General features: G+C 35.8%; 1 protein-coding gene across 9 annotated transcripts in view; it reads left to right on the top strand.

Annotated features, from left to right (window-relative positions):
• The window catches only part of LOC136766680 (receptor-type tyrosine-protein phosphatase delta), a 634,939-nt gene that overhangs the window by 539,467 nt on the left and 67,679 nt on the right, over positions 1–27,793 (top strand). For 5 of the 9 annotated variants that reach the window (XM_066720369.1, XM_066720368.1, XM_066720370.1 and 2 more), the window contains 6 exons: positions 15,666–15,854; positions 19,788–19,898; positions 23,377–23,646; positions 24,120–24,701; positions 26,784–26,929; positions 27,428–27,572. In XM_066720369.1, the coding sequence (XP_066576466.1) occupies positions 15,666–15,854; positions 19,788–19,898; positions 23,377–23,646; positions 24,120–24,701; positions 26,784–26,929; positions 27,428–27,572 (1,443 nt within the window). Of the gene's footprint in view, positions 1–15,665; positions 15,855–17,053; positions 17,063–17,766; positions 17,785–19,787; positions 19,899–23,376; positions 23,647–24,119; positions 24,702–26,783; positions 26,930–27,427; positions 27,573–27,793 lie in introns of all 9 variants that reach the window. The other 4 variants (XM_066720367.1, XM_066720366.1, XM_066720374.1 and 1 more) reach the window with 2 other exon arrangements.

The following is a 27,793-nucleotide window of genomic DNA, read 5'->3' as shown; positions in this document are numbered from 1 at the left end:
TCCTCTTTGTAATTTGTTCACATTCTGAAGCTTATTATTGTGTGATTTATATAGATGCAACTGAGAGTCAACTGGAGTGCTTCAAACTTGCTTGTAGCAGAAGCTGAATTACATCATCGACACTGAGATCCACTCTGACTGCCATAGGCTGATTTTAGTCCCTCTCCTTTTTAATGATAAAATCCATTGATGTAATCATAGTAGTAGTAATACATTAGCCTTGGATATTCTGGTTAAATGCCACAGACCATGTGTTTCAAGCAAACAAACATCTTAATAAATTGTATATCTAGCTTTTTAATGCATACATATCTCAATTACTGTGATAAAGACCATCAACATAGTCATAACATCATTTCACAACATTTGCGTGCTGCAAGCCACTTTGTAGCATTCATGTTGAGATGGCCACATTTACATATTCATGAATTTTCCAAAATTGAGTTTCAGAATTGTATAAAGTACATAAAGACTCAGAATGTTAAAACTTACAAAGATAGCTGACATGTAATTGATGATATTTGAAGTTTTATGGGTTTACCTTCTTTTGGAATGACCATATTTTCAAATAATGTATAGACCATGTGGGAATTTCTAATTGACTATACAATCAATCCAAAGGTCAGCTATCTCAGATCTTGTTAGTATTTAGTGAATCAATTAATTTCAGTTTTTATGTTGTACTGAATTAGCTTTGCCAATATGTTTAACCTGGAAATAAATAATATAAATCATATACTTCCCTAGGATATATTTTATTTTTCTGTTTCTTTGTATGAAGATTCACTTAATGCGGGATGCAGGGGTATACAATACCAGTGCCAAATTGATCTGTGATATGGATACATAGTCATCTACCAGATGATGTACCTTTATGATGTCATTTAATTTAGTATTTTCTCTTTGCCTACAGTACCTTTTTAATGAAATTGTTTATTACTGCACCCTTTGAATACAACATTTCACATTTAGCTGTACTGAATTGGTTGCTTAAATAAGATTAATCAGGATTTTCAGGATTTTTCTATAGTTTTCTTCATAGAATAAGAACAAATCCATTGCTATAGTCATATGAGGTCCATATGGTAAATCACTCAGTAGAAGACTTGAACCGGAGGTAGAAGAGCAGAAGAGATTACCAATCTTTACCATTATACAAGTCCGGTAGTTGCAGCCAATTTAAGTTCAAGGTAACCTTTTTTTATGAGCAGTAGGCTAACCTCATATCTTTCCCATTGGTTCAGTTGTGTGTGCCCTCCAACAATGGGTTTTTCCCTTTAGGTTAAGTGTCATCAAATTCACTTATGTTCGCAGCTGTTTAGGTCAAATGCCTGTGGCAATTCCATTTTTTTCAGTAAGATTAATTTAGGGTAGAAGAAAATAGAAATGTTCTAGATTAAAATATATATTACTAAATCTCTTGAAAGATAATGGGTAAGTGACAGAAAGGCTTTTGGTAGATTCTTCTCATTGTAGATTTACAACATTATTTTGTGTTTACATCTACCTCTGCTTCTATCTTTGTGCAAACGGATGGCAGAGATTTGGGTGTGAGGTCCTTCAGAGCATATCCAATGATCTGGAGCTCATACTGCAAGTCTAGGGTGTAAGAACCAAATCCATTAATTGCTACAATGTACCGCAGTATGGGTCAGTAAGATGGTTTAGAGGATCCATGCTCAGAGAGCTATCAGTATATCTGCCACGGTCAGGTCGATTGACTTATCAGCATGTCAGCTCCTAACAGTCAATATCTGTTTATGGTGAAGAGCTGTGGTTTAATCACTAGAAACATTACCATTATCCTCAGCCACATCAATAGAGTGAGCAAAGTTCTCTTATCAGTATAAAACTGTTAAAACCTCTGTTTAGGTCCATTGATGTTTTTTGTTTGTTTATTAGTTTTTTTCTCAAACACTTGAAGTTAATACAGCATACATGCTTTGTATTTCCCTTTTCCCTCCTTGCATATTCCTTTTGAAAAGAAGTGCAGGATGCAAGGAAGTATTTGGGGGAAATGATTAGTGTTGCACAAGACTTTTAAGGCAACATCCTGCAGCCAAGGGGATTGAGGCTCTCCCTTATTTTCCAATGAGATTTCCATTTTCAAGTCTGCAAAGTCTCTGTGAAGGACATCTTGCATTGCCAATACAATCAAATTCGAATAACAAAAGTATGCATATAATAAAATAACATGAAACAAGTGAGAAATTCATTCACAGGATGAAAGACTGCATTCACCAACAGTGTGATTGTACAGCCACCCTTTCAGGAGCGTTTTTATAAAGCAACAAATCAATGTTCAGAATTAATTTAATTATCTTTTCAATGTAGTCTATTCTGTTCCAGGCACTGTGAATACTAGATACTATTTTTCTTTTTCAAAAGAAGAAAGATTGAGCGTTAATTTTATTTTACACTGTGACCTTGATTTTTAATGTAGGTGACAAATTTCCAAATGTGAATAAGTAAAACATATATTTGCAAATTTGATATCTGTTGAAAGACTTTCATGAATATATCTGCTTTCATGGTTGTAGAAAATCACAGAATCAAATGTAGTGATTTTAAAAATCTATCATTTTAGGTTGAAAAACAGGAAGATGTCTTTCTTCTTAGATTCTTGACTCTTGATGCTTTACATAAATAAGAATCTGTAAGATCGAAAGACAAAAGAGCTGTACTTTTTGCTGCATCTTTTCTTTCTTTTTTTAACTGTTATGGAATAGATGTCAGTGGTTTTTGGCCAAAACAAAATATGAAGAGTATGTTTATAAGAAAATCAAACGAAAGAAGCATTACTTACCTATGTTCATTTTCCAAAGAGGGAGATGATATCTTTTAAATGTTTTGGCTAGAACAACTGAAACTTCAGATTAGACTACCCAAGAAAAAAGCATAAGTGAGCTTTGTACCATCTGTGATTTGTTTTTCTAGTTAAAGGCAATAGGCTTTAGCTGCAATGGAATTCATTTTGTTGATACAGGTTCTCAATTCAGGGTCAATTCAAAATAGTTTTCTAGAGCCCCCAGTAACACGGTTAGGTAAGCATAACAAAATAAGAAAAGAAAGAAAGAAAGAAAGAAAGAAAGAAAAAGAAAAAAACATCCAATCTTAAAATTCCAAAGACATAGCTAAAGGGTTTGTAAAGCAGCCAGACCATAGCTTTTTTCCTTCCTTTTTTGTAGCTGAAGCCAAACTGAACTGCAAAATGTTCCATGGTACCTTTCAAAGATGACAATCTGACACAATTTAAAAGACTATTTCTGGTCTGTCAATCACAGTAAGACCTGAGGTGCACTGATTACATATTTGTTATCTTGCATGTGCTGAAACGTAGATACCAAAGCAGGAGAGTTACACTACAGTCTGAAATGTGCATTGTAAGTAAAAACAAACTCGGGAGAACAGCAGAATGGAAAAATATAAGATTTTAAAATGACATCAAAGGCCTGGCAAGATATATTGTCTGTTAATCAAGGTCTTTACATTTGGTAGACTGGCTGTGTTAGTGAGAAAACAAAAGCATAATTATCAGTTTGTTTTCTCTTGCCAAATAAAACATTTTTGATTACACATTTTCAATTTTGTTTTAATTGACTTAACAAAAGTACTTGAAAAAGCTGGTGTTTGAAGTTGCATGAAAATAGAAATTTCTTAACCTCTTAGACAGCTAAGCTTAGAGACATATACTTTACCCTGACTGTAAATATCATGAAAGTTAAACTTGCACTTTTATCTTGGAACTGATCTCATCAGACTGGAAGCAGAAATTGGCAGCAAAAAAGTCTTTAGATGGTCGATCCTTCCAGGGTTGATATCTTTGTCAAGTCTCTGGGAAAGGACTCACCTGTAGTGTTTTCTTTTGTGACAATTTTGATAGAACATCTATTAAACTACTTCAGAGTATAATCAAAATTGTAGTTATAGATAAATATCTCTTAGATTTTATTTATTTATTTTATTTTTTATAAAGCAAGATGGAAAACATTGACACAATTTTAGCCTGGATTAGTAATATTCTACACTCAAAGCCATGTAGTTGATTGGCTCACAGATATATTTTTTAAATAACATAGTTAACATTATGTCTCAATAATTAAGACACAATTCTGCTAGCATAAATGCACACCCTGGCAGATGACAGTTGTTCATTATACACTGATCAGCCATAACATTATGACCACTGACAGGTGAAGGGAATTCACTGATAATCTCGTTATCATGGCACCTGTCAGTGGGTGGGATATATTAGGCAGCAAGTGAACGTTTTGTCCTCAAAGTTGATGTGTTAGAAGCAGGAAAAATGGGCAATCTGAGATCTGGGATCTGAGCGACTTTGATAAGGGCCAAATTGTGATGGCTAGACGACTGGGTCAGAGCATCTCCAAAACTGCAGCTCTTGTGGGGTATTCCCAGTCTGCAGTGGTCAGTACCTATCAAAAGTGGTCCAAGGAAGGAGAAGCGGTGAACCGGCGACAGGGTCATGAGCGCCCAAGGCTCATTGCTGAAAAAGTTAATGCTGGTTCTGATAGAAAGGTGTCAGAACACACAGTGCATCGCAGTTTGTTGCGTATGGGGCTGCGTAGCCGCAGACCAGTCAGGGTGCCCATGCTGACCCCTGTCCACTGCCGAAAGCGCCTACAATGGGCACGTGAGCATCAGAAGTGGACCACGGAGTAATGGAAGAAGGTGGCCTGGTCTGATAAATCACAAGTTCAAGGTGTTGACTTGGCCTCCAAATTCCCCAGATCTCAATCCAATCGAGCATCTGTGGGAAGTGCTGGACAAACAAGTCCGATCCATGGAGGCCCCACCTCGCAACTTACAGGACTTAAAGGATTTGCTGCTAACGTCTTGGTGCCAGATAACACAGCACACCTTCAGAGGTCTAGTGGAGTCCATGCCTTGACGGGTCAGGGCTGTTTTGGGACCTACACAATATTAGGTAGTGGTCATAATGTTATGGTTGATCAGTGTGTGTGTGTATATACAGTGAGGGAAAAAAGTATTTGGTCCCCTGCTGATTTTGTACGTTTGCCCACTGACAAAGAAATGATCAGTCTATAATTTTAATGGTAGGTGTATTTTAACAGTGAGAGACAGAATAACAACAAAAAAATCCAGAAAAACACATTTCAAAAAAGTTATAAATTGATTTGCATGTTAATGAGTGAAATAAGTATTTGATCCCATATCAATCAGCAAGATTTCTGGCTCCCATGTGTCTTTTATACAGGTAACGAGCTGAGATTAGGAGCTGTCTCTTAAAGGGAGTGCTCCTAATCTCAGCTTGTTACCTGTATAAAAGACACCTGTCCACAGAAGCAATCAATCAATCAGATTCCTAACTCTCCACCATGGCCAAGACCAAAGAGCTGTCCAAGGATGTCAGGGACAAGATTGTAGACCTACACAAGGCTGGAATGGGCTACAAGACCATCGCCAAGCAGCTTGGTGAGAAGGTGACAACAGTTGGTGCGATTATTCGCAAATGGAAGAAACACAAAATAACTGTCAGTCTCCCTCGGTCTGGGGCTCCATGCAAGATCTCACCTCGTGGAGTTTCAATGATCATGAGAACAGTGAGGAATCAGCCCAGAACTACACGGGAGGATCTTGTTAATGATCTCAAGGCAGCTGGGACCATAGTCACCAAGAAAACAATTGGTAACACACTACGCCGTGAAGGACTGAAATCCTGCAGCACCGCAAGGTCCCCCTGCTCAAGAAAGCACATGTACAGGCCCGTCTGAAGTTTGCCAATGAACATCTGAATGATTCAGAGGAGAGCTGGGTGAAAGTGTTGTGGTCAGATGAGACCAAAATTGAGCTCTTTGGCATCAACTCAACTCGCCGTGTTTGGAGGAGGAGGAATGCTGCCTATGACCCCAAGAACACCATCCCCATCGTCAAACAGGGAGGTGGAAACATTATGCTTTGGGGGTGTTTTTCTGCTAAGGGGACAGGACAACTGCACCGCATCAAAGGGACGATGGACGGGGCCATGTACCGTCAAATCTTGGGTGAGAACCTCCTTCCCTCAGCCAGGGCATTGAAAATGGGTCGTGGATGGGTATTCCAGCATGACAATGAACCAAAACACACAGCTAAGGCAACAAAGGAGTGACTCAAGAAGAAGCACATTAAGGTCCTGGAGTGGCCTAGCCAGTCTCCAGACCTTAATCCCATAGAAAATCTGTGGAGGGAGCTGAAGGTTCGAGTTGCCAAACGTCAGCCTCGAAACCTTAATGACTTGGAGAGGATCTGCAAAGAGGAGTGGGACAAAATCCCTCCTGAGATGTGTGCAAACCTGGTGGCCAACTACAAGAAACGTCTGACCTCTGTGATTGCCAACAAGGGTTTTGCCACCAAATACTAAGTCGAAGGGGTCAAATACATATTTCACTCATTAACATGCAAATCAATTTATAACTTTTTTGAAATGCGTTTTTCTGGATTTTTTTGTTGTTATTCTGTCTCTCAAATACACCTACCAAATTATAGACTGATCATTTCTTTGTCAGTGAGCAAACGTACAAAATCACCGGGGGTTCAAATACTTTTTTCCCTCACTGTGTATATATATATATATATATATATATATATATACACGCACACGCACAGTTTCCTTATGCAGTTTAGCATATTTTTAGATCATCTCATGGGTCTTATCCACATGCATAACCTTGCTTGACCATTCTTGTTTAAATAAAACACAACAGACCTTAATTAGGGCAGACACAATTAACACATAATCAGCCACTGCAGTGTGATTTCTGCTGCCTCAATGAAGTAATTGCAATTGCTGTTTTCTCCCCTGAGTTCAGATTGATTGTATAAATACTGATGAGAAAAGTAAGAGAATAGTTATTGATTTAAATCCTTAAAAATCCATGTTTGTTTGTGTATTTATTTATTTAAGTATTTATTCTGCAGTGCTAAATTAGTGTCATTATTTTTAAAACACTTTGTAGTACTGAGTAGTTCAATACTGTTAAATTGGGGAATTATTTAAATACTCTTGACTGTGAAAGCACTTACTGTTATTGGGGGGCAATTTTGTTTGTCTGTTGTCCTTGCTAAATGTGTAATACTTAAAGAAAATAGACATAGAAAACAGTAAAGTTTAAAACTGAAAGGATACTGTTTGAATCTTCATGCTTGTTTACTAACAGTAAAGGTAAAACTGAAATGATACTGTTTGAATCTTCATGCTTGTTTACTATCTCCAAGAATGCCATTTCTCGTTAGTTGTTCCTCTAATTGTTGTCTTATATCTTAACATTTGTATGACTAAGGATGAAGCTGATTGGTCTGTAATAACTTGGATTATGCATGGGGTATGATGTTTGTAATTTTCCAATCAGTAGGGACAAGAGTCAATTGGAATACTTGAATTAATGCTCGCATTTTGTGTATTTGTTTTGAGTTCTCCTAGTCCCTTAATTATAGGAAACTCTTCTGTTTTATCACCTAGAATCTGGTATGGTTGCTTTCTAACCTGATGCATGTTATATGTTTCCCCCTATGTAAAATAGTAATTTATAACATGGCTTTACTCTTCTGTAATGAATCCATTTAATTCGATTGCTGCTGTATTTCCTGTTTTATTGACCTCATCCTACTGTAGAATGGCATTCATTATAGCCTCTGTAGATGTGTTTCTTTATCTTTATCTTCTGATATCTTTCTTGTCTTTCTTCTTTGCCATTCTTCATACTCCATATGATCTATGTGATCTCCATCCATTCGGTATGCTCTATACAGTATTGTCTGTGTGTTATTTTAATCTTGGTTTGGTAAATTGTTGTATTATTAATTGTGTCTGTCTGTAGTAACAACTGTTCTCTAGCCATTAGAAAAGTTTCAGAATAACAAATTGAATTTACGAATATATCCAATAGTCTGTGTAGATGGGATCAGTGAATTAAATTATCCCATAACTGAATAACAGTCTAAAGGTTTCTCTACCTTGTAATCCTTGGTCTGCCAAGTTAAAGAAAATATCCCCATGATAATGAAGTGAAACGTTTTCTTTCTCATCCTGTTACTGCCTAAAGTACTGACCCGTGGTAGCCCTCTGTAAGAAGATTGTATCCGCTCAAAACATCCAAAGAATTTATCTTGTTAGGAACCTGAAGGATTTTCCAAGCAGAGAAATGCCAAATATGAGGGTAAAACACCTGTCTTGCAGGGGGAAGGATGCAGTCTAAATCCTATCCTCATACAGCAGGGATCCCTCAAAAAACACACTCACAGTGAAATGTCAAAAATAATGTATCCACAACAACAAAAACCTCCTTTGACATACTTTGAACTAGATGTCAAACATTATAAGAGTGAATTCAGTTCACGATAATATGCAGCTTTACCATAAGATTGCGTATACTGGTGTGTGTAGAAAGGAGCATTTAAGAATAAAATGAATAGTTTAGGTGATGATTTGAATTGGATTTGGATTTGAGCAGGCTGTATTTGTTTGGTTATTTTAAGGGCTTTAAATGAATGAACAAAAGATAATCCCAATTGGAAAAAAAAGTATCTTTCTTTCCATTTACAGTAATGGCATGCTGTTTTATTGAAATGCTCACACTGAGATAATATAATTTGCATCTGCTGGAAAATCTGATTTAGGTAAGCTCAGCCATACTCATTCTTTGCTAAATAAACTCAACAGTTTCGACCGGGTAAATGTTAACTAATTACAACTGTTAGTGTAGTCTGCTGAGAGAGAATTAGCTTCATTCAGTTATAGAATTTTGCTATGGAACTAATTGGTTATGTCTGTCAATCATATTGCCATTCCTAACTCATTCATTCATTTTAGGTTTTCCCCTTTTGGTAGATTTCAGAATGCATGTACTCCACTTTTATACACTGAATTCCACCTCCTGTTATGACGAATGTAGACTTTCTTACACAACACCCCTACTTGCTTTAAACAACACTGCATTATATATTCTCACTTTTAAATATGCAGTGTCATATCATCTGTTGTATATGGGTCTTGCCTTCAAATAGTACTTAAGTGTAAATTTTCACTCATTTATTTTGCATTGCAATGCATTTTGTTTTTTCACTTCATTGCTAGCTTCAAGACAAATTGTCTTTAAGGCCTTCAGAACATTTCTCTTAATTCAAAAGCATGCATAAAAGACTTTACACTTGCTATCAAAAGTAGTTCCTCCTGCTTCTGTAAGTCCATTATCCATTTTTTAGAGTACATAATGTCATGAATCATAGACAAGTTGCCCTTAGAGATCTATTCCAAAAGCATTAGCTGAGCTTCAACCTAAGTAAAAAGAACGGTTAAAGAACCAGATGCCTTTGTTTTCATTAGCTTTGACATTATAGCACTTGTCTGTAATTTATTGATAGAAAATCTATTCATTTTCCTCACTCAACAAACTGTTGCCATTGACTTATAAAGCAGGGAGTGAAAATGTTTAAGTTCGCCATAGTTTTTATAAGGCATGACTCATGTTTATTTTAAGGTCATTCAAACTTTTTGGTTTCTTTCAGATAAATCCTAATAATCCAAACATCCATATTCAATAACCACTTCATCCAATACAGGGTTGCAGTGAGCCTGAACCTGGCAAACACAGGGTGCCACACACTTGCACTCACACATTATACTTGCATGACTTCGGGGCAATTTATTTAGAGTAGCCAATCAATCTAAGCAGCATGTGTTTGAGTTGTGGGAGGAAACTGGGGAAAACGCACAAAGCCACGAGGAGATTATGCAAACTCCACACAGGCAGACACCTAAGACCATAGTAATACCAAAGTAGGGAAGCAAAGTAAAATCATGATACAGCATGGGAGCACAACATGGGAGATCATGGGAAAGCAAAGTGCATGCTGCTTGCTCATTGGGTGATCTATTGAACACAGAAAATTAAGCAGTTTACATTCAAGAAAAAAAAAAGTTGAATGTCCCCATGACAGTCTCAAATGAGCAAACTATAAAATGATGCAATTTTGAACATTGCACATTATCAAATGTCAACATATCTTGCTGTGATGGTATTGCACTTTTTGTTTTATTGAGGCTGTGTGCACGTTATTGGTTTGTGTTTGTGCTAAAGCACGTACATATTTTCTTATTCTTCATTGTAATTAGCAAACAGTTTGGTCAAGTTGTGAGTGACCAACATAGGGGTTACCAAGTTTAGTCCAACTAGCTTGGAACCCTGCATTTCTTTTTGAATACCTCTGAAAGAACGATCGCATGCAAATATACCTGAAAAGAACATGCTGGTAGAGATAAATTAAACCTTTTTAGAAGGGAATTGGCTTAATGCATCGGTAGTTTCAAACTTAGCTGTGTGTTTCTCAATAGCAGAAGACTGATTCCCCCCTGTGCAATATTATTTTATTGTCTAAATAAATCACCTTTGTTTCCTTATATGTTCTTTAGACTGTAGTTTACAGCCTGAATGCCCTCATTAGGTTTTATGATGTGACAGTGGAGGACTGAAAAAGACTTCCCAAGGTCAGCAGCAAGATCAGTAGGCTGTATCTATAAAGCATTAGTTCAGCACAATGTGTTGCAGTCAATGGTGTACTTCTATAATTATCCAGTTTCGATATTATTTAGTATTTATCAGGGTTGCTGTCTGTCTATCACCTAGAGTAGGTGATTTTCTTGTGATTTTGGGGTGTGGTTAGTTAATCCATGTAAACGTTGTTATGTTTAGGTGTCTTTTTTTTAGTATTTAGGCTTATTATTTTAAAGGGTTGATTAATTTTTCTTCCACATACTGGACTGATGGAGTTCTATCGTGTCTTATTTTTGGCAGGAATGATTAGTCTTTTGTTCATGTATCGTTAAGATCCCCAGCTTTAAATTGACTCTCCAAGATATTAAAAAAAATCTTCCAAGCATTTCTCCCAATTTCATCTCAACCCTGAAAAGATGCTCTTCATTAATGCTTCATATAGACCTGTTTACTCCAAAGGGAATTGTAATGGGAAAAAAATGAATGTTAAATTTCTTTTAACTGTTTCTATAATGAGAAGAGAAATGGTACTCCTACTGATAATTGGAATCGCGGCAGTGTTCCTATGATTTCTTTCTAATTAGTGCCTGAGAGTGTATGCTATCCATATTACTGGCTTTGGCTTGTAGGCAGGATCCCAGAATACATGTAAAACACTAGAAACAATACTGTAATATACTGAATACCCTGTGGTATGTTCATATAATACCACATTGTTTGAAGATAATTTATAAAGGTCGTTTTTGAGGGAAAGAAAACTATTGTATGTTATAATATGTGCTTTTGATAAGTTTTAGGCATGCTGTTAAATGGTATTCTATGTGAATAATATTTATAGATTATTAAGTTCTTGTCGATGTCATTTTCAACAGGTAATGATACAGTGGGGCTTGCCAACAACCATTATGTTAAATCAGGCAACATTTGTCCCTGTATAATATTGACTACATTACTTCTACAACCTGACCTTGGAACTGCTGTGGATCTAGTATTTTCAAGGAGCCACTCAATTGATTTATTTTGTTATTTAGGTATAAAGAAGACAGGAATCCTCACAAGCATTTCCCTAAATAATTTATTTAGCTTTTGGTATTTTGAGATGTTCTTGAGCAATAGAGATATGGTGAAGTTAAATGCAGTCTTTTTTTTTTTTTTTTTTACAAATAATGTGTTATTTAATATGATGACACATATATGTGTGAGTGATCATTCCTTCCATGACTTATTGGAACCACCTTTTGAGCATTATAACCATTAATTTCCTGAGCTTGAAATGAACAAAATGAAGATTCATTTAGCGCAATAAGATGGCAGAGCATTAATGTCAGTGGAGATGTATTCAGTGGTGTCTTTGTATTATTATGATGAATGAACTCTTCCTTTGGCATTGATTACATTCCATATTTGCACATATTTATGTGTGATTACCACTCACAAAAAGTTTCTTGTAATCACTGCTTCGGCTTAAATGGCAAATCAAGTTTTCTAGTGTAGACATCTCTTAACAATTCACAGAATAATTAATGTCTTATGCTGCTACATACTAAGTTTGTGCATTCATGTATGTTCCCATCTCTTGCAGTGGGAAAAGATCTGGAGATTGTATTACCTATTAGGGCATTTGAAGGATCTTTTACTTGGTACTTCTTCTTTTCTTCTGCCATGTTATAAATACCTCATCTCCATTTGAACACAGCATGATTGATTGTAACTCAAGACATTAATAGAGTAAACGTAGCTTGTACCATCTCCCAACAGGTAGCTCAATACACTGCAAATGCACTAAAATTAGCAGCTCCTCACCAGTTGTGGTATTTACCGCTAATGAAGAACATGTTGTTGAGGTTGTGTTTGGGGTTCAGCTGGGGACAGGAAAGCAGTACTCTAATTGATATTTGAGAAATGCACAATTGTAAGCTTATCTGTTCCCCAAGGTTTTTGGTTTCACTGTTTCTTTTTATAAATTCTTAATCAAACGAAAACATGGATTCTAGGTGATTTAATGGAGCTCTGTGCTCCTAAGACGTGAAGAATTATGGTCTGTTTCATAGAATTAGAACGAGCCGTGTGTGCTCATCCCAATAGGCAGGAAGACTAAACCAAAAGTATTTTGCAGTGAACTCTCACTATGTCCATATACTATAAATGCCATCAGAAATGAGGAACTGTTCTGATATGCATACGTGCTACAAACTTCCATTTAACAGACAATTACAGAGACCAATCTGAATGGCTCGGAGAAGGTCAATGTTAATTTTAATTACTGATGACTAATTTAGCATAGTACGACATGAGCCTGGAATGCAGTTTGTACATGTGCCTTTTTTTTTAAGCTTCCTGAGTATGAAGTAAGAATGCCACAGTATGACTGTGATAGAAACCTTCAATACATTTTTACAATAAAGACAGTGTAAAACAGGCACAAACCTCTGATTATGAAAGTAAAGGTCATAGCACTAGGCAGCTAAATTATATCAAGGCCTATACACACAATTTAAATTGTATGTATTTTTTTAATGGTCTTTTTAACGTCTGTAGTGTCACAGCTTATTAGCTCTGACTTTGGGCTATCAAGTTCTACTTCAGGAATGATATTCTAAGATTCTCACTAATTGGGATATGAAATCAGTGGATAAAGTCTAAAAGGATTGGGGCAGATGTCAAGAGGTATTGTGGTTATATTACAGTTGTAATCTTTCTATCCACTGCATTTGTGTTTTGAATTGAGATTGTGAATGTTACTAGCATTTTTTCTGTTATTTTATCTACAGATGATTGTGCATTTGTGTGTGTGTTTTAAGTGTATAGTTAATCTTTATTTATTATTTGCTTTTCTATGTGCACACTGAGGATAATATAGTGTAATGTTTTTTTTTGTTATATAAATATGTTTAAGTTATTCACGCAGCATGGCTTACAGGTGCAGAGATCAGCTTTCCAATTAGAAAATTCATTACTTAAAAAAAGAAAAAGAAAAAATGTTGAATGTTGGGATTCTTTTCTTTCTCTCTTTTTGCCAAATACCTGAAAGCCAGATTGGAAACAGGCCACTGCTGTCAGCATACAATGGCTGTGGCTGTTTAAATCTGTTACATTGTGATGTTTCTCATGAAAATTTAATGAAGTGAGTGAATCAAAAAAGGTGCTGTGCGTGAGGGAAAAGGAAGGCATTTAATTACCCTTATTTAAAAAGGAGCAGAAAGCTTAGGGCACACTCCATCTTGTTAGTATGCACGGTGCATCGCCATCATGTGCACATCAATGTATATATATGAAAATATACTCTGGAGTACTAAACAGTCCATGAGGTAAAAAAACACACACAACAAAGGTCACATAAATCTATTAGGATTGTTTTGTGTATGTGCACAAGTCAATCCTTGTCTGTTATTCTCAAGGTGATGCCCTCTGTTGCTTGTAAGCAGTTATTAAGGATAAACTCCCTGTTATGAGTCTCAAGGACCAGCCTAGCATGCTTAGGCCTTTGACCTTCTCTGTTTAGTTAAAAGGAAATGTTTGCTCAGCATTGAGAGATGATGGTGTAGCATCATTCCTGTTAATGTGCATCTGAGTCCAGTGCTGATGAAAAGGAAGGAGTTCTCTGGATGGAAATGAAGGCGTTTGATTAAACACAACCACCAGAGTCTAACAAATGGTGGATGAAAACAACTTAAAATATATTTTAATCATGTTGACATCACGGATAGTAATTGTGAGCATTCACTACTGTGTTGTGTTTCGGCACACACTGCTTTTCAATGCGATATTGTGAGCCATTTAACGTGCAGTACTAATGAAAATGTATTTGTCTAAGTTTGTCAAGTAACTGTCAAATGTTGTGATTTGATAAGCAGAGATGGGGAAAACAATCAGTAGGAAATCCTACAAATACAAAACACTGCTTGTTAGCAGGGAGTTGTGTTTTATAACCTTATAATCTACACAGCTTGTCTGAATTATAAAATATTAACGCATTACAAAAAAAAAAAGTGATGTGGGGATTAGGATAATAAACTGAACTAAATCAAGTACACATTCAAATAGAAAAATCTGTTGTTTAGAGAGCCAATGCATACAAAATAAATGAGTTAAATTTATGAGCACAGTTGTGTTGTGCTTTAGTCTTTAGAGTTTTGTCATTAGCAAGCCATCATATCAAAAATATTGTACTGTTTTTGTATTTATTGTTATTGTATTAATATTCTGCCACGTATACCAAATCATACTAAAAGCATATTGCTGAAAAAGTGTTAAAAATACACAATCAAATAAATAATACATTTACTCAAACTATACATTATTAAACATAGATATTTGTAATCATAATATGTAATATAGAGGTATGTGCAGTGTGCATTTTCAACATCTCTCTTTTTTTAATTTACGTGAAGTGCCATCAACCACATTTTTGTAATTTGAAATGCAGGCGGATGAGTTTTTGACCTGCTTTTTGAAGGGCATGAGATTATAAACAAATGTACTGTTATTATGCATCTATGCATCCTCTGACACCCCTGGCAAAAATAATAATAAAAATACATATAAATAAACAAACTGAAATGGCATGAAGTAGATTTAGTGAGAGAGTCATGAACAACTTTATAGTTCTGTTACATAAAAAGTAACATCTCTAGAACAGAAAAAAGTTTTGTATATGTTTATTATTATTATATATTTTATATCATTCATGAGTAAACATTTTGCATTGTTAAAATATGTGCTTTGGCTTCACAATTGTGTTTTTCTTATTTCTGTTTCCTCTTCAGAACTGTTTGTTTTGCATTTGTACACAGTGCGTCTTTGAATGATATATTCTTAACTGCTTGGTGACTTCCAGGACTAATGAACTTGAGTGTCAAAGAGTAGCATCATAGAGATTTTGAAATGCGAGTGTGTGACCTTTACAAAATGATGTATAATTCCTCATGTCTTTGGTCATACCAATATCAAATCTTTCTATCTATCTAACTATCTATCTATCTATCTATCTATCAGCTTTTCCTGGTTGTTCCTTTTATTTTCACCTGTGCAATGTTTGGTTGATGTATTACGCTAATTTACAGTTGCGACTCTTTTCTTCTTTTCTCTTTCTTTCTCCAAAATGATTGAATACTCCTGTGTAGTGTGAACAAAGTTTGACTTCCTGTATTTCAGAGGATCAGCTCCCTCCTGGTTTTCCCACCATTGATATGGGCCCCCAATTGAAAGTGGTGGAGCGTACTCGCACAGCCACCATGTTATGCGCTGCAAGTGGAAACCCTGATCCAGACATTTCCTGGTTCAAAGACTTCTTACCCGTTAACACGAGCAACAATAACGGGCGCATCAAGCAGTTACGATCAGGTAGGGTCTTGTTATTTTTACCAATTAACACGCAAGCTGTTTTTCCTTCTCCTTTTTTTGTTTGATTTGTAGGAAATGATATTGTTTCTACTCCTCTCCTCTTCTATGTTTTATTTGGTGTGTGTCGTCCTTGTCTCTGATTGTTGTCATGGCCTGTTCAGTGTCTTGTGTGTTTGCGGCTTTTGTTTACTCCACATTGCTCACTGCTGTGACTGTACTTTTTGATGATTTTTTTCCTTTACTGCTTTTTCGCAGTATTTGACGGATCCATTTTCTCCTTTTTTCTTTCTTTCTTTTCCTTTTTATTTTTCAAAAAACGATTAATTTTCAACATTGGGCTTCATTCAGAACTTGCAAAGGAGTATCAGTGGTTTTTAACCATTCGGTAAAAAAACAAAAACAACAACAACAACAACAACAACAAACTAACAAAAAGAAATTACCCGAATAAACAGAATTCACAAAAAATAACGATATACTCATATTTTGTGCTCTTTTCAATAATTTTTAACCAAATCATTAGCAGTTTGGGTCTTAACCTTCCCCTCGCACTAATACATAACACTTTTTTCTTAACGTAACTTAAGAAAAGTCGTCTTGACTAATTAATTTAAATCATGGTGCTTTTTCGAGAGGAATTTTTTCTAATCTAAGTAGCCACAGTAGTGTGTGAGACGCGCAATAGCTTTCCCAGTCCTTTAACTCTCTCTGGATCTACGGTCCCTGCTTTTGGTGTAGACTCCAGCTTTTGCTTCTCTTTGCCTATGGCGTTTCCCTTAATATTCCCTTTCCCAACCCCCCAGTTTTCTATTTTTTGCTATAGTATATCTATATATCTTAAAAATAAAATAAGCTTTAATAAAATAGTGCCCAGCTTTATTTGCTTGAAATAAGCTGTTAAAATTGGCAGTAGTAAGGATACTTTTATTGAACGTGAGATGTTTGACCAGCTGTCTTCCCAGATTTCTCAGCTTTTGACCTGTCCTGTGATGTTAATTCGTCTTGTTAACTTGCCTTTTGCTTGTTGTCAGCAGAACTGTGTAAATTTACCTTTTAATGTAAGAGTAAAAATTTTATTCACCTGTGAAGTAGAATATATATAGTATATAAGCTATAATTCTGAAAACTTTGTACCAAATTCTAAGGAATATAATAATATTTTTATGCTGTCTTTCTTCTCTCCGTATTTAAATCTCCAGAATCCTTTGGTAAGTGCTTAGTTCTGAAGCGCACTTCACCCCCACTAATTTCCATATTCAAACTATTATTAAAATGCATGGCATGCATTTTACTAACAGTTAGTGTAGTCACAAGATATCCGTAGTGGCACACACTTCCACACAATTGTTGTCGTATCAACCATAGAAACACCTGTCTAAAAGCACACAAATGTCACTTAGATGTAGTGAAGTAGATACCATATTCCCACCTGAACAACACTATTTTCCCACCTGCCTCCAGTGAATCCTATTTATCTCTCTCTCTCTTTATGTATATTTATATCTATATTTAAGTAAGCAGTGTATCCAATATGCTTAAAAAGACAGAGACCTTGTGTTAAGTATGTGTTAAGTTAAGGGTCTTAGGTTTTCACTCTGTATCTATCCCTTCATCACCAAACTCCTCTTTAAGAGCTTCCCAATTAATGCTCTTTCAGAAGCCATGCCACTCCTAGCTGGCATTGCCCTTGTGGGTACACAACTGTACAACTTGCTTATCACCTAATAATACTATCTATTATAATCCTGTTTTACCAGTAGAGTAAATAAGACTCTCTTTTTTTCCTTCTAGTACCTTTATTTGCTTACTCTGTTAAATCTAATTTGATTCTTCTTCCAAAGCCCCAGCCTCCTTCTTCTCGTACTAATGCTTCTTCTTTCTAATCTTATTTGCATTCATATTATCCACCCAGGTGGTACACCAATACGAGGTAAGAGTGCTGAACTAACGTTCACAGAATGAAATAATTCATTCTTGCTGTCCTCCCATCCTTCTCATTTTTGTCCTGTTACTGAAACAGAAATCCATCATTTTCCTTTATTTGTCCCGTTCAGTTGATCCCATCAACTTCTCATCTTGTGTCTGCATTTATTTTCTCTTTGGTTTTCGTTCGATGTTAAAAAAGGAACTTCTTTTTTAAGTTGGGATATGCTTAATAGAAAGAGACAAGCATATCCGATTATTTTTCCTTTTTCTTTTTTCTTTTTTTGGCCATAGCCCAGTCACAGCGAACCATTTGTCCCTCTTTTTGTCCAACTTAAACAACCAAACATTTTTTTCTCTTAGCTGTTCTTGTTCAGCACTAAATACCAAGATGGTGTGGATTCATGCAGACATGCTGAAGACAACGTTGCCTTTCTTAAATTTCTTGTACTTTTTTCCAAAGAAAATCTTTCTATCTTTGCAAACTTTTTTCTTTCTTCTATTTGCTTTCTTCTACCTTCTAAAAAAAGCCCCAAACAACTACTTTTTTGATAAAGTTCCTACGGTGCTTTTTTCTTCCACCTATTTTTCTTATTCTTTTTCTTGGGTTGAAGGCTGTTTTACTTTTTGACCATTTTTTGATTCTTCAGGGTTTGAAACAGGATAACTGTTAAGTTTCAAGTAGGGCTTGCTATTTTTGTCATTTTTGAGTATGCGGCTCTGGCTGGAGAATGGTTGATGCATAAAACATTTTTCTTGGGTTTTATGACACAACACTGCTGATCCCATTGGTGGATTTTTATGGGTGTCTCTTGTAGCCCTTGCAAACTATGGCAGTGGTTGGTTGCATTCTTGTTGGCTTCAGCCATGATTTTGAATTTTGTCTTCTAATTCAACTTGCATTTTATTTTTCAGCTAAGGGTTGTCAAAAGGTTGTAAGTTGCACTGACATACATTTCTTGTTCTTGGAAAGATTTGCATGTCGAAAGTTTTGTAACTTCCGGTGATATTTTGGTTTTATTTAACTAATCACAGTTCTTTTTATTTCTTTTTTTCTTATGTCCAAGCAGCGTTTTTTTTTCTCTTTTTTTTTTTTTTTTTACTTGCTGCATTTTTTGGCTTTTATCAGATGGTGAACTCACACACCCTCCCACATAAAATATAGCTGTAAATTAATACAATGAAAATCCCTACTTTAATTTGTTTTTAACTGTTCCCTATCTTTATGCTGCTTTCGTATACTGTTAACCTCTTTTGTTTAATTCAAGTCATGCTTCCCTTTGAAGCAGCTTCACCCATTTCCATATTGACCAGTCCAGTGAAATGTTGTATATTGCAGGATTGTCAACTCCTCTTCCTAAAAAAAAAATCTGTTACATTTTGTTCTAGAGCCATTCTAGTTACAACAGCCTCCTTAAAGTTGAACACCCTTGTGAATGTGTTTTTCAAACACGTCTACGTTATTTACAGTCAATTATTGTTGTGTTTTGTTTAAAAATGTTTACGTGCCATTGAGAATTTAAACGTGTACATTTTTAACATTCCTCTGCATTGTCTGTGTTAATTGCTAAAGTAGCATTTATCTCTTGAGTCATGCATTAGCATCCAGAAGCAGAGACAATTCAGAAACGTTAGATTGTATATGACATTCAAATCGTATTAAATATTTTCATAATACATAAATCAAATCTCTGCTGAGCAAGAAATACTGTACATTGAGGTATGTAATCCAGTCTCTGTGATAACAGAATAAAAAGTCACCTTTAATGATGTAAATCTGCAGTTGTAGTCTTGCATATAAGGGAGTTCAGCTTTAGGCTTTTTCATTAGTCTTTTCCTGTTCAGAAGCAGACAAAAGAAAACACAGAACAGTTCTAGTGAAGCGGCAAGTGGGAGGACCTCCACAAACAGGGCCCGTCAGAAATTGAGCAAAGGTTTTTATTGGCAGGGCCTACCTTAATTGCAGTCTTTAACATGTCTTTCTGCTCCATGCATTTTATTCCCTCACAGGTGCCCTCCAAATTGAGCAGAGTGAAGAATCTGACCAGGGGAAATATGAATGTGTTGCAACCAACAATGATGGTACACGATATTCTGCCCCTGCCAATCTATATGTCAGAGGTAGGAAAAAAAACGAGTCCTGGCTCTTGACCAGTACTCAAACGATAAAAAAAAAAAAAAAAAAGGATTTGTAATTATGATAAATTTGATAATGCGGTAATATATGTATAAAGGTCAACAGAATTAAGTTGAAATGGAGATTAACAATTGCATTTTTGAGTCCAACGTATCCAGTCTGATGGGGGTTGTAAGTATACATTTCTACATTCTATTTTCTTGCATTAATCTGGACCTGTGCTTTACATTTGTTTTATTTTCTGTTTATTTTTTAACTCTTAACTGATTGCTTGGTGTGTTACTAATTGCCTTTTAACTCCTGGTTCTGTGAGGGTGGGGTGGAGTCTCTCCACATGTATATCTCTCTTTCTAAGCGTAGATTACGCTGATCTTTTAATTTCACTTCTTTCCTGAGGACATGGAAATGTCTTCTCTCTTTCAATTACGATCTTTCTTCAAAATAGTTTTAACAAAATATTCAGAAATAAAATAGTAGCACGTTTCCATAAGTACACAAATATTCTAAAGTGATATCATATCCCTTTTAATAAATATTTAACTCAAAACATATTTCATAACAATAATTCATATTAGATAAATTCATTTTTTTCTCATTTTTTTCAAATTTCTCACGAGGATTTCAAGTGATATTTTATTTCCTATTATGGGTAACAAGTCATGCAGATACTTCAACACCATAAGCTCATAAACAATCTGTGTGGATGATTCTCTAGTTAGTCATTTAGCCTGATTTTGGAATTTTACGTTGATTTCTCCTTAAACTTGACAATCTGCACAAGGTTTGAAGAATAAGTCAATATTTATTCACCAATGGTGATTTTCTTTTTAAGCAAATATTGGAGCTATGACACCGTCCTAATTTCTGGCTAAAACTGCAATCCCTTTCTAATCATTCCAAGCTCCCTGGCAAGAGCACAGGTCAACATCTGGGTTCCATGAAACACTGTGGACATTGAGTCTTAGAAAACACACTTAGAGGTTTTCATCATCAGGAGTGTAGAGAAGGACATCAAAAGCGATTCCATTCTAGCTTCAAATCTAGGTCGGTGTTATACCTCAAACCTTGAGTAAGTTTGTGTTTATTCATTTGAAGAGAATAAAATTTCAAAATGATGCTAGTAAGAGTTTCTGATTCTAAGATAGCATCAAGGATGATGCAGACATGTTCAGAAGATGACTGGAAGGCTTCAAAGAGAACTAGCAGAGATGTTTCAAGTAGCAGTTGAAAGCCTTGATATGGCCTTTTTACTCTCTCTGTGTTTCCCTTGTTTTTCTCCTTTCCTCATTTCATTGTGTTCTGCATCAAACCCCCTACATCCCTCAGAGCTGCGAGAAGGTTGGTGTGTTTTTACTTTTTAACCACCTTACAAAAACTATTAATTACAAACAATTACAAGAATACAAATGAAATGAATGTAGCTGCATTGCGTGGCCTTTTTTCTTTTCTTTATCTTTTCTTTCTATTGTTCTTCACTTTGGTTAATGTTAATTTTCTGTAGAGAATGCTGTAGTCTTGGCTACAATGCTTGACTGTCCAAGAGTGATGCATGTTGGGAGAGATTGTGCATTTTGGGGTGCATGGCGACCTGTATGGGCACAAGCTGTGGTCTGCTCAGTGTTTGCCATTTCCTGTTCAGTGTTCCTGCTTGGTCACTCATGCTGATACCTTTGACAACAAAAGATCACAAATTACTGTGTCAAATTGCTGTGTCAGAACACGAAGAACCACCCTATACTAGATGTATTTCACTTTATGAAAATAGCCCTTATATATGAATGCAAATATCTAAAGATAATTGCTTGCTCTGTTTGACCACTTTTTTCCAAGTACTTTACTAGATTAGAAAAATTAAGACCTTTCCTTCTAAAAGCAATTACTCCCAAAAGGCCCTTTGTTGAGGAAAAGTAAACAGTGCATTTTTTCTCTTAAGTATTCAAGTTGAAATATCTCATAGATTGCCCAATAATTATATTCTCCACAGACATGCTCCCAAAAGGGATTTAACTTTTTAGGATTGAAAGTTAGTATACTGTACTCGAATATGTATAAACATATATATATATATATATATATAAAGGATACACCTATATACTTTTAGATATGTGTGGAATTATACAAATAATAGACTGCTGAAACATGTAATGTTATATTAGAATTCCTAACTCTGTATTGGCAGTCAAAAAACATCATTTTACTATTAATTTTTAAAATAAATATATGTCCTATGTATTTAACACATTGTAAATGTAAGATTAAAATTATACCTAGTTTCTATGTGCATTTCTAGTAAGCCCACACAAGGACATGACATTTTAATCAGACATTACCTGCACAACCTTGATTTTGGAGTACTTTAAGCAGTAACACTGATCAAGCCTCCTTTTTCTCCCTTCCTTGAATATCTCTTCAAGCCCTAAGCATTCCTCGTGAGGTTGCAGCAAATCCCCTTGTTTTTTACCTGTGTAAAAACCAGCCCTTGAATCCAATCTTAAAAACAATGTTACTTGTGTGCGTTTGTTGATTTTGCTTTATTGACTGAATGCCCCTCCCTCTGCTTTTCCTGTCTCTCGTAAGCTTCCCTTTTTATGCTCAGTGTTGCTAATGTATGGCAATTCCAGCTTTTAAGTGACCTCCCCGTTTATCGTTCTCGTGACTCAAAGCTGTCAGTCCGATTCTCGTTCCCTTCTTTGTGATCTGCGTCTATTTTATTATTTATTTTACCTCCCAGCTTTCTTCCCACCAATCCTAAGCATGGTTGTCATTCAGAGTCAGCCATTTGCTTGTGTGCATGACAGAGACCCAGTTACGCACCAGGCTCTTGCCTTGTTTCTCTCCATGTGCATATACTATATATTTATAGTTTTTTTTTTATTTATCTTTGTTTATATTTCTTTATTTTACTTTTTTCACAATGTTAGTGTGAGGTTTTGGGGCTGCATCTACTTTTGATTTAGTTTGAGAGCAAATCAAGAGTTGCACTTTTCCATGTACTGTAGTTGGATGTGTCTATCACGGGCTACTGTATGTGTGATGTGACAATGTGATCCGGCACATTTCTTCACATCAACTGGAAGTACGCAGCATTGAAGTTGGTTTCCGTACTCAACTCAAGCATGCTGTTGATCCTCCAGTTCTTACTTCTGTGCTGTTCTATATATCTGTATTATTGATATACTTTGTGCATGGTGTTTGTGTATGTCAGTCCATAGCTAGTCCACTGTTGGGCCCTTTTAGGATCGAATCAACTTGTGTGTGAATGCTTTTTTTTTTTTATATAAACCATCAGACAATCACGACAAACAAAGACATTTAAATAGAATTTATAAAAAAAATATGTAGTTCTGAAAATAAATATAAACCTAGTTGTTTAAACATACATATTGTATTTTTTCCCTCTTTTGAAAAACACCCGATCCTTACTTTCGTACATGTTGTTACCTGTTTGTGTTTTTCTTCCAGTGCGACGCGTTCCCCCGAGATTCTCAATCCCTCCGACAGACCACGAGATTATGCCGGGCGGCAGCGTAAACATCACATGTGTGGCTGTGGGCTCCCCTATGCCTTACGTGAAGTGGATGCTCGGGGCCGAAGACTTGACTCCTGAAGATGACATGCCCATTGGGAGGAATGTGCTGGAGCTCACCGATGTTCGCCAATCTGCCAATTATACCTGTGTGGCAATGTCTACTCTCGGTGTTATTGAGGCTATTTCGCAAATTACTGTCAAAGGTGATATTGCATTGGCTTCTTTTTAAACTAGTTCAATGAAAGGCTGTGACCATAAAGCCATGCTGAATGTAAGGGAAAGATAGGGAGTGAAAGAGAGAAAAAAAGGTGTGGTTAATATTTCAGTTTCCTGCACAAGGAAACAGCACATATAATGTAACTGAAGATAATTTGAGTTATAATAGTGTGATTTCTGCTATGCACCTGATTTAAAACATTTTACAAATTGCCTAGGAGATTGAATAATTTAATAGAGGTTGTTTCTGAGAAAAATTTGTCATTAGACGTGGGTTTCTTTTTCAGCTTCAGATAGACTTGCTAGTACTCAGCTTGTAAATATACATAGTTTTTGCATTCAGGCAGATTTTTCTGCATATAACGCAGAATTGTGTACTCACTGGTATCAGGCAGTGTTTTTACTAATTTTTTTCCCCTCATACAATCTGATGTCTGAGTAATAACGTGTCATTTTTTAGCATTGCCCAAGCCTCCTGGGACCCCGGTGGTAACTGAAAGGACAGCAACAAGTATTACATTAACTTGGGACTCAGGGAACCCGGAGCCTGTTTCCTACTACATCATTCAGCATAAATCCAAGTTTACTGAGGACACCTACAAGGAGATTGATGGGGTGGCAACCACACGCTACAGTGTCGGTGGCCTCAGTCCATATTCTGATTATGAGTTCAAGGTGGTGGCGGTGAACAACATTGGGCGTGGACCTCCAAGTGACGGAATTGAAGCCAAGACAGCTGAACAGGCCCCAAGCACAGCACCGCGGCAAGTTAGAGGGCGCATGCTCAGCAGCACCACTGCCATCATCCACTGGGATGAGCCAGAGGAGGCTAATGGGCAGATTATGGGCTACAGAGTTTATTACACCCTGGATCCCAACCAGCATGTCAACCACTGGGAGAAGCAAATAGTGCGTGGTGCGAACTTCCTCACTATCCAGGGACTCACTCCGAACAAAACGTATTACATCAAGGTCCTGGCATTTACCTCTGTTGGAGATGGACCTCTTTCCCCGGACTTGCAGATTATAGCTAAAACAGGAGGTGAGTCTTTCACTCAAGAAAACGTTGTGAGAAAGCCAGCTAATCTGTAGGGAAGCTCAGGAACAAGTGTTTAAAAATAGAATATTGAAAAAATCAAAAAAACACTCTAATGCAACAAAAGGGAAAATATCATGGGGGCATTTTGCCATTTGAGTCATTTCATTTTAAAGGATGTTAGTGTTTTTTTTTTATCCTGACTGTGGGTGGAAAGACTGTCTCATAATACTTGACTATGTTAAAAAACACTAGGATTCTCCTAGGAATACAGGGATGCCAAGTACTGACAAAATTAGACATTGTCCCAGCAAATGGGCCCACAGTGGTTTATGTCTTGATGTTTGAAGAACTGTAGCTGGGCTCTTATGTTTTTTTTTTGTGATGTGCAATTTATCTTCTTAAGATCACATACAAAACATGGGCCACTCTGTGTCTTTGTTTTTGTCTGTGTTTTTTTTTTCTAAGTAATGACATAACGAATATTTAATTGAAGATTTTAAAAATAAGGATAATTTTATATTTTAGGATATACCAGCCCCGGCTCCAGCTTTTCATAACTTGAGGGGCAATGAGACTAGTGGGCACATAACTCTACAAATCTATAATGAATACATAAATACATACACACATACATAAAGTAAGCCATGGCAAAATAAGTCTCTTGATTAAACATGTAGACTTTTTACAATGTTTTCATCAGTTCAATGCAATGTATTGTGATTTATTAGACCTATTGCGTTGTAATGAGCAAACCTGTTATAGTCAAGGTGTTAATGAACCTAATGATCCACATTGAAAGAGCAGTGCATCAGTGGCTAAGTCTAAAAGTTTTAAAATGTTGTCAGTTACAATCAAGCAAGGATTTAGTGCTGCAGTCTACCAGTATGCCATGTGTACTCCTGTGAATCCAATACTTCACCGGACTTGCCCTCTAGTAGTGTGTTAAATGATTAATACAGATTATTGTTTGTGATCCTTGAGCTCAAGGGGTAAAGGTATATGCTATGTTCACAGTACTGATAATCACAGTGGGATCTAGAGCGAGGTTAGAATTTAAAGAAAGAAGTGTGCAAGATAAAACTGAGCCAGAGTTCACCAGGTCTTATTAAACAAACTATTAATCTGGGAAAGTGTCATGAAACACATCATTTCAGCTGCCACACTACTGAGGGCAAAACAGATAAAATGTAAAAAAGTGTTAACCGCAAAGAGCATGTTTGGTAATTATTAAGTATTACTTATGACTAACTATATTGCAACATAAATTGATTATGGAAACAAATGTATGTGCTTTTAAGGCATTGGGGTTCCTTCCCTCATCTATCTTTATTAATTGAAAATGTTAAAGGCTTAATAAAATAATGATCTGCACTTGCTTAGTATATTCCAAAATCTTGTTCAGAGGATCCAGAGGATTTACAGAGGGGTTTTCCAGAATATTCTCTCTAAAGCAAAATATACTCATGCAGGGCTTAGGAAATAACAAGCCAATTTCATGTGGTGTATGTAAATACACTCACAAAAATAGTGACTATTCAAGAATATTTGCTACGGTAAACCAAAATAAAAAATACATTTCTGCATTTAATTGTTTAATAACCTTTCCTTCTGGAACACATTGAATACATTTGTGTTTCATTTCCTAGTCAAGGATGTAATTTTGTGATGTTTTTTTCATGATAAGTTTTCATACAGTGCAGCGGAATAGATATTTACATGAGGGTTGGTTAAACAGCTTCTGGGCTCATTGGAAACACAACAGAATTCAACATCTGCATGCACAATTCATTTTCTTCACTATTTCATAATGAAAAATAAAAAGAAAGTACAATAGCACAATGGAAGGTATTTTGATTTTCAATAACTAGTATAGTCTACCTGCAAAAGAATATTCTGGAAGAATTATCAGACAATCTTGGAATTCATATGGACGGCATATGGTTTTTCAAACCAACTTTTTGTACTTATGTATGTACATATGAATGAATGAATAAATCTATCTATATATGTATATAATATGTAGAATTTAAATTTAATCAAAACATATCTATTTCATAATTTCTTTCATTGTATTTTAATGCACAGTTCCATCACAACCGACTGACTTCAAGGCAGAAGCGAAATCTGAAACAAGTATATTGTTGTCATGGGTGCCTCCAGCACAAAATGGCCAAGACAATCAAATTATTGGATATGAACTGCTTTATAGGAAAGGGGATGATAAGGAAGAGGTAAGTATTAGTACTTTCTACAAATGTTTAATGTGGAAAAATATGCCTTGGGATACCGTCTTCAACTAAATATTAATAAATTGCATCCCCATCTTAATTTGCTTTATAGAAAATGCTGATGTGTGAGTATAAATTAAAAAAAAAAACATCACGTGTTTATTTTAATTAACAGAGGATTTTTATTAGGTTTTTATTAAAATTGCTGAAACTGGGAAAATAGGTATATTAACATGAAGTATCAGATACGGCGAATTAAAAACTCCGTAGACCAAAAAAGCAATATTTTTGGACAAAATATTCTCCATTTACAACAAGCATTATTATTATTCTATTGCAGATCATCAAAAGTAGAATAACTAGGAGATACTAATAATAATTAATAAGGAATCTGTCTAAATCAAAAGCTGTTCAGTGGCTAAGGGGGAAAGGGGAAATTTTGTCTTTTCCTTTTCTCAAAATACATTTTAAGGAGTCCAACCAGATTTCTCTTCCTAACAGAAACGTATCAGCTTTGAACCCACTACATCCTACCTGTTGAAGGATCTGAAACCATTCACAACCTACACCTTTCTACTGGCTGCCCGCAGCAAGCATGGGATAGGTGCATATACCAGTGAGGTTTCAGCTGAAACCCCCCAAACACGTAGGTCTTTTTCTTTGATTAATTCTATATATATTTTTATTTTATTTTACAATGAGCCTTGCCATGTAAGTGGCATTGCAATAGGAGGAAGGGTTCCGTTTTCAAAAATGTTTACAGATTTCCATTTATCTATTAAATGGACCACTGCAACATATATTTTATCCCTAGACATGCCAGAATGTGAGAAAAATTGGCACATAAAGGGACCAAATAAGGTCAAT

The sequence above is a fragment of the Amia ocellicauda genome, chromosome 13, assembly GCF_036373705.1.
Source record: "Amia ocellicauda isolate fAmiCal2 chromosome 13, fAmiCal2.hap1, whole genome shotgun sequence".
Taxonomy (NCBI): domain Eukaryota; kingdom Metazoa; phylum Chordata; class Actinopteri; order Amiiformes; family Amiidae; genus Amia; species Amia ocellicauda.
Note: the sequence above shows the minus strand (reverse complement) of the source record. Positions and strands in the feature narration are given on the sequence as shown.